At 46.8% G+C, this 11,555-nt stretch overlaps 1 protein-coding gene across 1 annotated transcript; it reads right to left on the bottom strand.

Annotated features, from left to right (window-relative positions):
- Window positions 1-1,342: 1,342 nt before the first annotated feature.
- UBE2Q1 (ubiquitin conjugating enzyme E2 Q1) lies at window positions 1,343-11,555 on the bottom strand. Its single transcript, XM_051993931.1, has 13 exons — window positions 11,181-11,555; window positions 8,824-8,928; window positions 8,359-8,463; window positions 7,831-7,881; window positions 6,285-6,425; window positions 6,021-6,105; window positions 5,725-5,785; window positions 5,402-5,492; window positions 5,150-5,208; window positions 5,013-5,061; window positions 4,610-4,705; window positions 2,242-2,308; window positions 1,343-1,847 (listed from the first exon to the last, which is right to left on the bottom strand). Exons 1-13 carry the CDS (start codon window positions 11,538-11,540, stop codon window positions 1,816-1,818), a joined length of 1,302 nt encoding a protein of 433 aa, XP_051849891.1. The 5' UTR covers window positions 11,541-11,555; the 3' UTR covers window positions 1,343-1,815.

The following is an 11,555-nucleotide window of genomic DNA, read 5'->3' as shown; positions in this document are numbered from 1 at the left end:
CAACAGAGGCCTTGAAGCCAAATTTCTCCTCCTCAGAATGAGATTTCCCCTATGTCCCCTGTTCCACAAAACTCAACTTATTCTGGAATACCCAACGCGGTGAAAGTAGGGTTAGAGCAGCATTGAGTGTGGCTGGTGAACCCTTTCTATTCACCTGGAGCAGAAACTTTCTTTCCCATAATGGAATGGAAAGAAGGAAAAAAAAACAACCCAAACATATAAACATCCCAAATGCAGCTAACAGTGTTCTGGACACTTTCCCTCCCCCAACCACTTATCTCCAAAGCCTACATAGGAATTCTGCTACCAGATGAATCCCATCCTGGTTGCCCCAGGCCAGGAGCCTCCCTCAGGTATCCCCAGCCTGGTTCAGTAGTAACCCTCTCCCAGGCACAGGCTTCCCACAGGAATGGTTACCCTGGCCCCTAAGCTGCCTTGCTGACAAGATGCCAGCAAGAGGCCAATAGCACCTGCCCCAGGATGCCCAGAAATCTGAGGCCACTGTTAGCACATGGAGTATTTGTTTAGCACGTCCAGATTCTGTTAGGAATTACTTCTGATACTGGGGCCCTGGTTCCTCAAATCCTGTGAGGAGACTAGATCCCAGTCCTTTTGAATCAGCTCCATTTCTGGATAGTTCTGAGATATTCCGCTGAAAAACCAACCAAACTATTTCTTTAAAAACCAAAGCCAGGTCTTTTTTCAACTGACCTAAGGGTAGCCAAAAGTTAACAGGAAGGTGGGACCAGAGGGGTTCTTAAAAGTCACTATCCAGGTGCTCAGATGTGGGAAACATTTTTAGGACACTAGCAGAGGGAGGGAAGGATATCAATAACTACAAAATGGCTATCGTAGAGCCCACGAGACCAGAAGAGACAAATACACACTTGGGTGACAATGGCCTCCACCTTGCTTTACTACTTTTATGTTTGCCCCTTCACAAACTCTATGAAGCAGCCTCCATGCTTTTTTCCAGAAATTAGAAAATACTCTAACTAAAGGGAAAAAGAAAATCTCAATAGCATTGAAGGTGCCATTGAGTGTAGATTCAGTAGGTCAAAAGTGGCTAGGTGGCTCCTCCTTCCAAGGTGGGGAAAAAAAGGAAAAATATTGATAGAAATAAGTTTGCTCTAGGAGCCTTTTGGAGACGTTTATGGCCGAAGGATGGACCTGGGATGAGCTTCAAATTTCCCTTCCCTCCTTGCCAGGGGCACGTGGCTTCCACCTTCTACATCAAAACTCAAAGTGGACACCACATGTCCCACATCCCACCCCACACCGCATAGTTCAGGGGATGGCATGTGGGAATAAAAATAACAATGAAAGAGTCAAGACCAGCATCTTCAAATTAACAAACTGTAATTGTTTTCCCAAAGATACATTTTTTTTTCCATACACATCCATCATACACTGTAACCAAAAAAAGCAGTGTACATGAAATAAGAGAAAATAAATTAAAAATCCATAGCATAGGTAAGGAGGCTGCTCTAGTCTGGAGCACAGCTGAGTTTCCAGCAATATAAGAAGGCTCAAAAGTTTCTTTTATAAGAATGCCTGCTAGCAAGGGTTCCAGCAAGGTGGTTGGTTGGTTTGTAAGTCAGTCTTGAATATCTGAAACAGTTCTGTGTTTTGTTTTGTTTTGTTTTCCTTAGCGTTTAGAATAGCCATCATTGTCCTGCAATAGGCAGAGCTATCACGTCCAGGAAAAGAGTGAGTGAGGGAGGGAACCACAGAGGCAGCGTAAGATCCAAATACAGCATTCAAAGGTAATTGGTCCAGTGGTGCCTGGGGAGGGAGGAGGGAGAAACTCCGGGGTTAGCCGTCTTCTTTGGGGGGTGTGTACCAGCCTGTAAACAAAGCATACTGTCAGCAGTAGTATCCCCAAAGATTAGCCCTACATCTTCAATCTTGGGACTCCTCCTATGGGAAGCTTTAATCCCTGGAAGGACGTCCCTATGGTGAAGAGAAGGGAGATGACAAAATGCAAAACTGGACGATTTCTTCCCTGAAGACCATAAAAAGGAAACTCCTTTTCTGAGACGATTGAAGGAAAGACCAGATGTGTTCCTTCAGCGTGTGACAAGGAATGAGGATGTGAAGGGGATTGGGGGGAGAGTTATAAAGACAGGCTGCTTCCTGCCCCTCTCCTTCTGAAGGCAGTGGAGAGCAGGCATTCCATGGAGCGGGGAAGACCATTCCCAAAGTTGTCACCCCCTCTCCCCCTGACCCTTCTAGTCTTACCATTTTTTTCATGGATCTGCACCAGGGACTTGTAGGACTGCTGTGCTCTTGTCAGACTGTATTGAGACTGGAGAACATTGAAAAGATAAGGACTCAGTCAATGAGAAGACCAATTTGTTGCTCTGCCCCCTGCCCCCCATTCCATGTTCAATTCGACAGGCATTTTTACTAAGCTCACACTCTATGCATCCAAGTCCTTCCCCTCAAAGGCCCTTCAGTATTCTAGGAGGCAGCTAGGATTACTTATACAAATCTGAGGAAGGGGAGAACACTTAACCACTAAGGCAAAGAAGGAAATCAGGGGAGGCTCTACATGAGATGATCCCCAAGTTAATCCAAAAGATAAATGAAGAGTCTAAACTTCAGAGGTCATAGCTCCATAGAGGTCATAGTTGGAAGAGAAATAATGTAAAACAAAGCAAATGGGTAGATTGGACTAGATTTATGGAGGAGCTTGTATTTCATCCTGGAGGCAACAGGCAATCTCAACACTCTTGAACAAGGAATGACATTCATGTGTACCTTGGAAAGACTATTTTCACAGTCATATGAAACAGGATAGACTGGAATTGGGCAGAATAATCAGGAGACTACAATAGCTAAGGCAAGAAATGGCAGTGGTCTGAACTATAGTACTGGCTGGAAAAGATGCAAAAAAAACTGGAGGCAGAATGGACCAAATGTTAAGCTTTGAGAGCTTAAGAGAACTCCCTTGCCCCACAAATTTTTTTACAAAGCTGGATGGTGGATTATTATGAAAGTTTAGAGAAGGTACGTTTGGATGAGGAGGGGAGAAAGAGAGAGCTTTCAGTTTTAGACATGTTGAGTTTGAGGTGCCAAAGGCTCTCCAGGTGGAAATGTTCAGCAGGAAATGAGAGTGAAGAGCTAGCATTTTGGGGAGAGATCAGGCTGATGGCATAATTGCTGGAGTTAGCTGTACAGAGGTGAGAAGAGAGCCTAGAGGTACAGTCACACTTAGGAGCTAAGGCCTGGGTGGAAAAGAGGAGCAGAGCTGGTTCAGCTCTTCCCTTCATGACTTTGGGCAAGCCAATCTTTAGGCCTCAATTGGTCATCTGGAAAGTGCCCGGCTATCAGACTAGATGACCTCCAACATCCCTTCTAGTTCTAAACCCATAAACACATTTAAGATAATGGCTGTGTTAACAGTCCAAACTGCATAGGTAAAAGAGGATGAAGACTTAAGGAAATACTATCTGCCATTATATGATGTTTCAAGGTTTGCAAAGTACTTAAAGTACATTATCTCATCTTATTTTAAGAAAGGCCACTGGGTTCAGGACTAAAGAGATGATTATTAACTTTTGATCGAATAGTTTGTAGTCTAGTGAAGTTGGAAGACAGATTGCAAGGGGTAGAAAAGTGAGTGGGTGGAAAGGAATTAGAAGCCAAGAGAGCAGGGACCTTTTTTTGAGGAATTTGGCAGTGAAAGGGAAAAGATAAGGGTTTGTGGGGATGGAAGGGTTGAGAAAATGAGACTGAAGCATGCTTATAGATAGAAGAAACCAATTAAGGGGGAGAAAATGAAAATGAAGAGAAGAGATGATCAAGCTCTCTTCCAGGAGCTTGAGACAAGAGGCAATAGGATTAAATAGAAGGATTATTCTTAGCCAAAATAATAATAACTTTTTAAAAAAAGCCTTTTCAACTGAGACTGGCACCAAGAAAGGGAAGGACAAATGAAGAAGCTGAATGATCTTGAGGCAATAGGGAGATGAAGGAGGCCATGAAAGAGTACCTTGACTTTCTCAAAGAAGTAGGAACAGATGTCATCTGCCAAGAAATAGGAAGTTGGAGGTAGCACCAGTGGCTTGAGGAAGTAAAATTTAAAATTACCACTGATAGAATGTAAAAATTATTTTGAGAAGAGTAAGATTTTTGTGCAGCAGTGAGGGCCCTGCCAAGACTGGCCTTTGGAGCAGACTCAGGATTCATGGTAATATGACTTGTTACAGCAGCTCAGAGGATAAGAGCTCAGAAGTACAAGTGGAGAATCGTTTGGCAATCTGGCTCCCAGCTTCTTGTCCTAGCTAATAACTCAAAGCATAAAGGAAACGACTCATCGATTCACATTTATATTTGCTGTGTGCTGGCCGCTATGCAGATGGCCCTGTGAGTGGTTGCAAGACCCTATACTCTCATTCTACATTCTTTAGCAGTATTGAATCTTTTTTTCATTCTCAATTCTTAAAGCCACGGATTTGGCTCCCTGGTATCCACTGTGAACACCTCGGGGCTCCCCTTTTCCTCCTAACTAGTACTACAGTAAAGGCTTCTCTCTTTTCTGGGCTGTCTGCTAGCTGGCCCCACCTAGTCTCTGCCTGCCTCCCCACTCTCACACAACCCTTACTTTGTTGGCTCCAAACTGTACTCGTGCTTTCCCTTTCACCAGGGTGGCACTGATCTGCATGATCACGGACTCTATGGAGTAGGCACTGCTCCAGCCCTGTGAAAAGAGGAGGGAAGAGGAAGGGGAAAGAACAGGGAGAACAGGGTCAAAGCATGGTTCCCCCCAAGTCTTGGGGCAGGAAGACATGACCAGCAAGTTCCCCAGGTAAGTAAGAACCATGTCAGTGGTTCTAGGATGCCCCTCATACTTCACTCACAGCATGGGTATCCCCAATCACCCAGGAGGATAGGCCCTGATTGCTCTCCTTCCCCAAGGAGGACAGTGATGCCATAAAACCTTAACCTGGGGATGTATCTGGGAAAAACCCCAGCCCAGCCCAACTGAGATGAGGCAACCAGCTTACCTGTTTGGTGAGAAGTTCCATGCAGATGGCACCTCCACCCAGAACATATCTAGAAAGGAAACACTGGTCAGCTGTGCATGGCCCTGATCCTATCCTCCCCTCTCCACAGGCCACTGCTTGCTGTTCCATCTACTCACCCTCCTGAGAGGACTGGAGAGACAACCCTGACAAATGGCGGGTCAAAGGGAAAGTTGTCCTAAGGAGGGGAAGAAACCAAAGTCAGAATGGTGTGAGTGGTCACTCTATCGATCAATAGGCATACATTAAGTGGCTACTGTGTGTGTCAGATACTGTCGCACCCTCGCCTTCCTTCCTGCCAAAGAAGAATGCAAAGCAGATAGGCAGAGGTAGGCCAGAAAAACAGAGAGGTGAATGGAGAGCAGCCTTACTTTAAAAGAAAAGTTGAGGAGAATGAAGTCAGCTCCTTCTTTCTCTTTGAGGATCTGGAGATCGTTGTGCAAAGCGCTGTCCTGGTCAACCCTACAAAACAAGGGGATTGGGTCTTTCACAGTCTCAGGAGCTTCACAGAAAGCCTCGCCGCCACACTTCCCCCCAGGGTCCAAGCTAGCCAGCAACCCAAAGTCACTTCCAGGCCAAACTCCCCCTCAGCCTTTGAGCCCCTGCTAGTGACAAATAATAAGGCTGTTCTGGAGGCTTCTACTAATTGCCACCCACCCTCCGTCCTCTACTCAATCCCAAGCTTTCCACTTACTTGAGGAGTTTGACGTTCCAATCGTACAGGCTATCATTTACTAGTTCGACTGCATAGTTTCCTGGGGGTTGGGAATAGGGGAAAGGAAGAAGAAATGAGCATTTCTAGGATTACAAGCTAAAAGATCAAAGGAAAATGCTAAGGATTTAGCACTGGACTAACATCCTCTCTCACTTTGAAGTGCTCTACCTTCAGGCCCTAGAGGCCCAATGAATAGCTTCAAGACCCTCTCCCAATGTCCCTTTTTCCTGAACAACTAATGTGCCCAAGTGCCCCCTCCCCAAAGCTGGACTTACCGCCTTTGAAACTTTGTGATCGGTAAATATCCCTGAGCTCCTTCATCAGCCGGTCAGTGGCCTGCACCGAGCCAGACACTGCGCCCTGCAGGGGAGGGGACAATAGTAACCTCCCATCATTACAGGGTCCAGGGAGGCATCTTGGACTTTAGAGGCCCTTGCCTAATTCTTTTCTCCTACATTTCAAGCCATGATGACAATACCAGTCGGAGACCCACCCTGATTCAGGACCCTTGCCCACCCTCCCCTCCAGGGGACACGTACATTTAAGTAATCTTGCCTCTGGTTCTTTTTAATTTTCTCTAATATGGCCAAGTTCTCCTTCCCAATGCCATCATCCTCAGACTTCTTTCCTTCAGCTGGCTCTTCTTCTTTCATTTCATAGTGATCTAGATCCTCTGTATCCTTGAAGAACACAACAAAACTTTTTTTCTTGGTGAAGGGAAAAGAATAATTTAACCATCTCCCCCAGTCCTGTATATAGTGAGGTTGTGAGGTAGGCCATCAATAGCCCATTGACAAAAATTCCCATATTCAAGTCACCCCAACTCTTTAACATCCCAAAGAGGATATATTTCTTATTACTATGTTCTTATAAAAGCACAGCTCAATTGAGCATGTGGTAGATCTGAAAAAATTGTAACAAAAGCCAGAGACCAGGTTCCTTAACTTCCCTTGACTGATCTTTCCCTTTCATCTATGACTATTCCTGAGCAACAAAGGATTTTGACTCCCTGTCATTACCCATCTATATGGTTTTGTCTTCCCCACAAGTGACATTCAAGTTTACATTTTACTTGGTAAATTCTTACCTGACTGCTGGTGAGCTGGGGGGAAAAGGAGAAGTCTTCAGATCTCCACATTCTCCCCACTCTACCCAGAAGACTCCATAAAAACACCATCATTTGGCTTGGTCTCAACCTATGCTTTCATCAGTCAGTCTGAGCACCCAGAAGATCAGCAAGACTTGGGTTCAAGGCCCATTCTGGACACATGCTGGCCACGTGATCAGAGACAAATCATTTTATCTTGGTGCCCCAGACAACTTAGTGTAAAGAGCAGAAGTAACACTTGGGTTGCTCATCTGAATCATAGGTCTGGACCAAAGCACAATGACAGTGACTGATTATTTTTATGGTGCTAAGATTCTCAAAGAGCTGCCAGTGCACTATTTCATATAATCCTCACAGCCATCAGTCAGGGTAACCCCATCATCCCAAGAGGCAATGGCAGTAGCATTCCTATTCCTTGTTTATTCTTGTATTTTTAACATTTAACACAATGCCTTATATAGACTAGGCATAAAAAAAGTTTGACTTGAATCTTGAGTTAATAACCTAACATGAAAGAGATTCAAGATGTTGTACCTGGAAAAAGGCAGTGAGCTTAGGACATGAACCCATCTCTAAGAAGCAGTTAGTAGTTCCCTCTTCCCTTATATCCAATCTGACTTTCTCCATATTCATATATTGGCTGATATTCCAGCCAAGGATTATTTGCCATGATTATCCCCACCAACTCTAATCACACCAATACTCATGTACTCAGCTAAAACGAGATTTACGCAGGCTGCTATGCTGGTTTTTTTTTTTTTTTTTTTTTTTTTTTTGCTATGCTGTTTTTTGAGAGTATTCATGTGTCTCAATCCTTCAAATTCATTAATGAATGACCTTCTATGTTTTCTTTTGGTGTCCTCTGCAGGATTTTATAAATAAGGAGTATCCCAAACTGATGATCTTTAACTTAGCAAAATTACTGTTACCACCACTCTTCGTAACCCCGTTCTAAGAGAGGCAAACCTGTCACTTACCTCGGGCATCTCTTCATCTTCATCTTCAGAAGAAACATCTTCTTGTGTGCACTATAATACACAGATAAAGGTCAGAGCCAATGTTTCAAGAGTAAGATGACCAGGTTCCCTAAATACATCCTGTCCTCTAGCTACTCAGGACTTAGGGCTAGGAGACTAAGATTGCCATTTACTAGATATTTACTCAGTCTACAGAGTGGGGAAACAATTTACCAGTCTGCTCAATCCTCCTGACAATTTCTTTCCCATTCATGAAGTAAAGAACTACAATTCAGTTTTCCAAAGAGTACTATCTATTTATTTTGGCCTTCCCAGACCAATTCTACACCTGTGCTCCTGAAGAAGTCTAGATCTCTAACCTCCTCTAAGAGCCACCCAAGATAAATGAGCTGCAAAGGAAAGGATTTCCTTTCTAACACCTCTATCTACCTTAAAAAGAGTTGTGGTTGAGAAAAGGGATGGTGAAAGAGGGGAATAGTGGAGATTTGCTAGAGGGAAAAAAAAAAAAAAGTCCCCTCAGTTACTTACCTGCTCTGCTGGCAGGGGCTGGTCCAGCATCTCAACATCTGGATGCTGAGGGAGGTTGTACAGTTTGCACAAATCAGAGATGATCCTCTTCAGATGCTGCAACAGCTGGGGATAGTAGACCACAGTGACATAAGATACTCTTGCCTCTCCCCAATCTGGCCAGGTGCAGTGGGAGAAACCAAGGGGTCAGACCCAAGATGAAGGTTGAGTAGTATCCATTTCTCCAAGGGACATGGACCCTGGGTCATATTGGAAACCTGGCCATGGGAGTGATTCTGTTAGAAAGCCCCATAATGGGGCTGATGATGTACTTTCCTTCTATCTAGGGGAAGGTGGCTTCCCTACTGAAACTTCAGGCTAATTATTTTACAGTGTCATCTCAATTTAGGACAATTCCCACCCTTCATCTGTCTTGACTGTAGGTTGTCTTTTTTGGCTCAGGCCCCAAGTCCCTGCCCTCCTCACCAGAGTATTCCCTTTCTTTATGTCCACAAGCCTTTCCAGAACGGCAGCCAAGTTAGGGTCATCAGACTCCACAGACCAGATTGGGGGCACTGCAGGATAAGATTCCTAAAGGGAGAGGACAGGGAGGTAAAAAATGGAAACTTAAGCATTTGTCTGCCCACCCATTCCCAGGTGCCAGTCTGCCCTGCCCCCTTCTCTCTCTCTGTGTCTCTCACAAATGCCTGGCTCAGCAGACTGGTGCCCAAATAGGCCAGTTTGGGAGGGTCCTTCTCTGAATGGAAGCGTGAGGGCCAGATCCCCTTTCTCTACCCCTGGGTCATCACGAGTTTTGAAAAACTGTGGAAAAAGAATCACAACTACTTCCAGTAGGACCCCAGAAACTGTTCTATTCCCTACATAGACGTCTAGGCTAAGGGACTCCCCTCTCCCCCCGTGTTTATAGGACAAGACTTCAGTCCCCTTTCCTCTCCAAACCATGGAACCCAAAGTTCCAGAGGGCCCATGAATGCAATCAGAGCAGAAAAACACAGCTCACTTTAGTTTTAGGAGGGGGAAGACTCGCAACAAATGCCGTTTTTTATCTGAGGCCAAATTATTCTTCCCAGCATTCAGCCAAAGGCTTGATAAAGTGGTAGTTCACGGTCTTTCCAAAACTGAATGGAGAAGAAACTGTCCCTCAGTGATCAGTTTTGCCCATCTTTTCTTTGGTAACCCTGTTAACCTGCCACCCTCAAAGTCTAGTTGTGGGATGGAGGCAAGAGGGCATAGGGTGCAACACAACTGATTTAGAAAAGAACCTACGCTACTGACATTCCCAGCATTCCTAAACCACAACAGTGGATGCAGATAGGCCGAATTCTCCCTACTTCCCAGAAAGGGGTTGTTTGAGAATCCAGACCCCTTTCTCCCTTATTCCAGGAATGGGGAGGGCTGTCTGGGGCTCTCTGGAGGCAACCTGCTGCCTCCGATAGACAGACAGCAAATAACTGAACAGAGAAAAGATGCATGAGGAAGGCAATTCTATATCTAAGAAATTTGGGGTTTGTTCTGGAAATAGTCAACTAGGCAACAGAATACCAAGCAAATCATACACTTTGATAGGATTCCTTATCTCTTATCTAGCTCAAATGCCTCAATTTTGGAGGTGAAAACTGTCAGAGTTGCTAGTATCACATGATTAAACCACTTGTTTCTCCCTACCCCAGTTTTCTGTGAAGAGGGGGTGTATGAAGATGGGAGAAGAGACCAAGATTTTGATGAGTATCCTTTTGTCCAAACAGAAACTTTCCTCCCAGAACTTTGGCCTACTAGGTAAAATGCGTTTTGGGAGCTGGCTGGGAACAATGTCCAAGCTGGAGTTGGATCTCATTCTCTCAATGCTCCAGGACAAAATTATCTACGCTAGGCTGTTCCCACCAGTACCCTGCCTGAATTAGGAAAGATTTCACCTCCCTGGCCTCTGAGGGGGGCAAAACATTAAATAAAAAAGGCAAGGTAATCTCACACATGTGAAGGTAGAGTGACCATGTGGAATGGGAAATTACCAAAGCTATTAGTGACCAGGAAAGGAGGGAGCAAACAGATGTCCTGGGGGTGGGGCAAGAAGTAGGCCACTGGGAGAAAAGAATAAGTTCAATGTTTGGGGTTCTATAATCAAGCTGAATGACTGGGATGGATGTAACAAATATTATGGTGGATAATACAAGAAGACCAGGGTGGAAGGAAGAAATTCATAATCAAAAAGGGTAGAAAAATGCAACTAGAGGTTGTAGCAGGAGAGGATGTATGGGTGGGGGTTGGGAAGGGAAGGCTCAGGGAGCTGAGGGTCTCTGAAAGCTCAGTTTGGAAGAAGTCAAGAGCCCGAAGAGGCGCTGCTGGACGAGGGCTCTGCCCAACTTTAAAGTGCTACAGAAACGTCAGTTATTGTTACCATCATCATCATCACTGATTCCCCACAACCTAGATCCCAGAAGGAGTTGCTGAGAAGGGGAGAGGGGAGTGTCTGGGAAGTGTGCAAGAAGTGCCTCGGCTATCTGGGGAGACACCGAGGAAAGGCTAGTTCCAAAAAGGGGAGCGGGGGGAGGGGGGTCTTCTTGCAGTGTTTCTCCATGGGTCTGGGTTCTTAGGAGCGGCCCCAGCTGGTGGAGGGGACGGCCGGGTCGGACTCTGGAGAGGACTACGGACAACCACGCCGGATTCCCGGGTAGCAAACTGAATGGGCAGTGACAAGGGGCAGGGAGACCCCACGTGGGGGCGCCCCAGCGGTGGGGGCGGTTCTGGGGCCTGCCGGGGGCCCAGGGGACGAGGACCCGGGGAGGGGGCTGGGGGGGGCGGGCCTGCCCCGCGGGGGTCCTCACCGTGATGTTGCAGTGGATGCGGACGGGCTCTCCGGGCGCGGGGCCCCGCGGGGGGAGGTGCGGCCCGGGCGCCGCCCCCGCCGCCCCGGCCCCGGCCCCGGCCAGCAGGAACTCGCAGCTCAGCTCGTCCAGGCAGGCGCTGGCAATGCGGAAGCGCTCGTGGCCGCGGTGGAAGATGGACTCGAGCAGCTTCAGCTCCCGCCTCAGGCAGGGCCCCGGGCCCGGGCCCCCTCCCGGGCCGCCCCCGGCCCCCGGCGCCGCCCCCTGCCCCTGCCCCAGCGCCAGCCCCTGCCCCAGCGCCCCCAGCTGCTGCCCCGGCCCCGGCTGCTGCTGCTGCCCCTGCGGCTGCGGCTGCTGCATCCTCCGCTCCGCTCC

Source organism: Antechinus flavipes, chromosome 4, assembly GCF_016432865.1.
Source record: "Antechinus flavipes isolate AdamAnt ecotype Samford, QLD, Australia chromosome 4, AdamAnt_v2, whole genome shotgun sequence".
Taxonomy (NCBI): Eukaryota; Metazoa; Chordata; class Mammalia; order Dasyuromorphia; family Dasyuridae; genus Antechinus; species Antechinus flavipes.
This window is presented reverse-complemented; position numbering and strand designations above follow the sequence as displayed.

Excerpts from the sequence above, each read along its gene's own strand:
- UBE2Q1 (XM_051993931.1), bottom strand. The coding sequence starts at position 11,540 with ATGCAGCAGCCGCAGCCGCAGGGGCAGCAGCAGCAGCCGGGGCCGGGG. Across the intron at positions 8,464-8,823 it reads TAAAGAAAGGGAATACTCTG|CTGTTGCAGCATCTGAAGAG; the intron begins GTGAGGAGGGCA and ends TACTATCCCCAG. Across the intron at positions 7,882-8,358 it reads AGCCCCTGCCAGCAGAGCAG|TGCACACAAGAAGATGTTTC; the intron begins GTAAGTAACTGA and ends TGTGTATTATAG.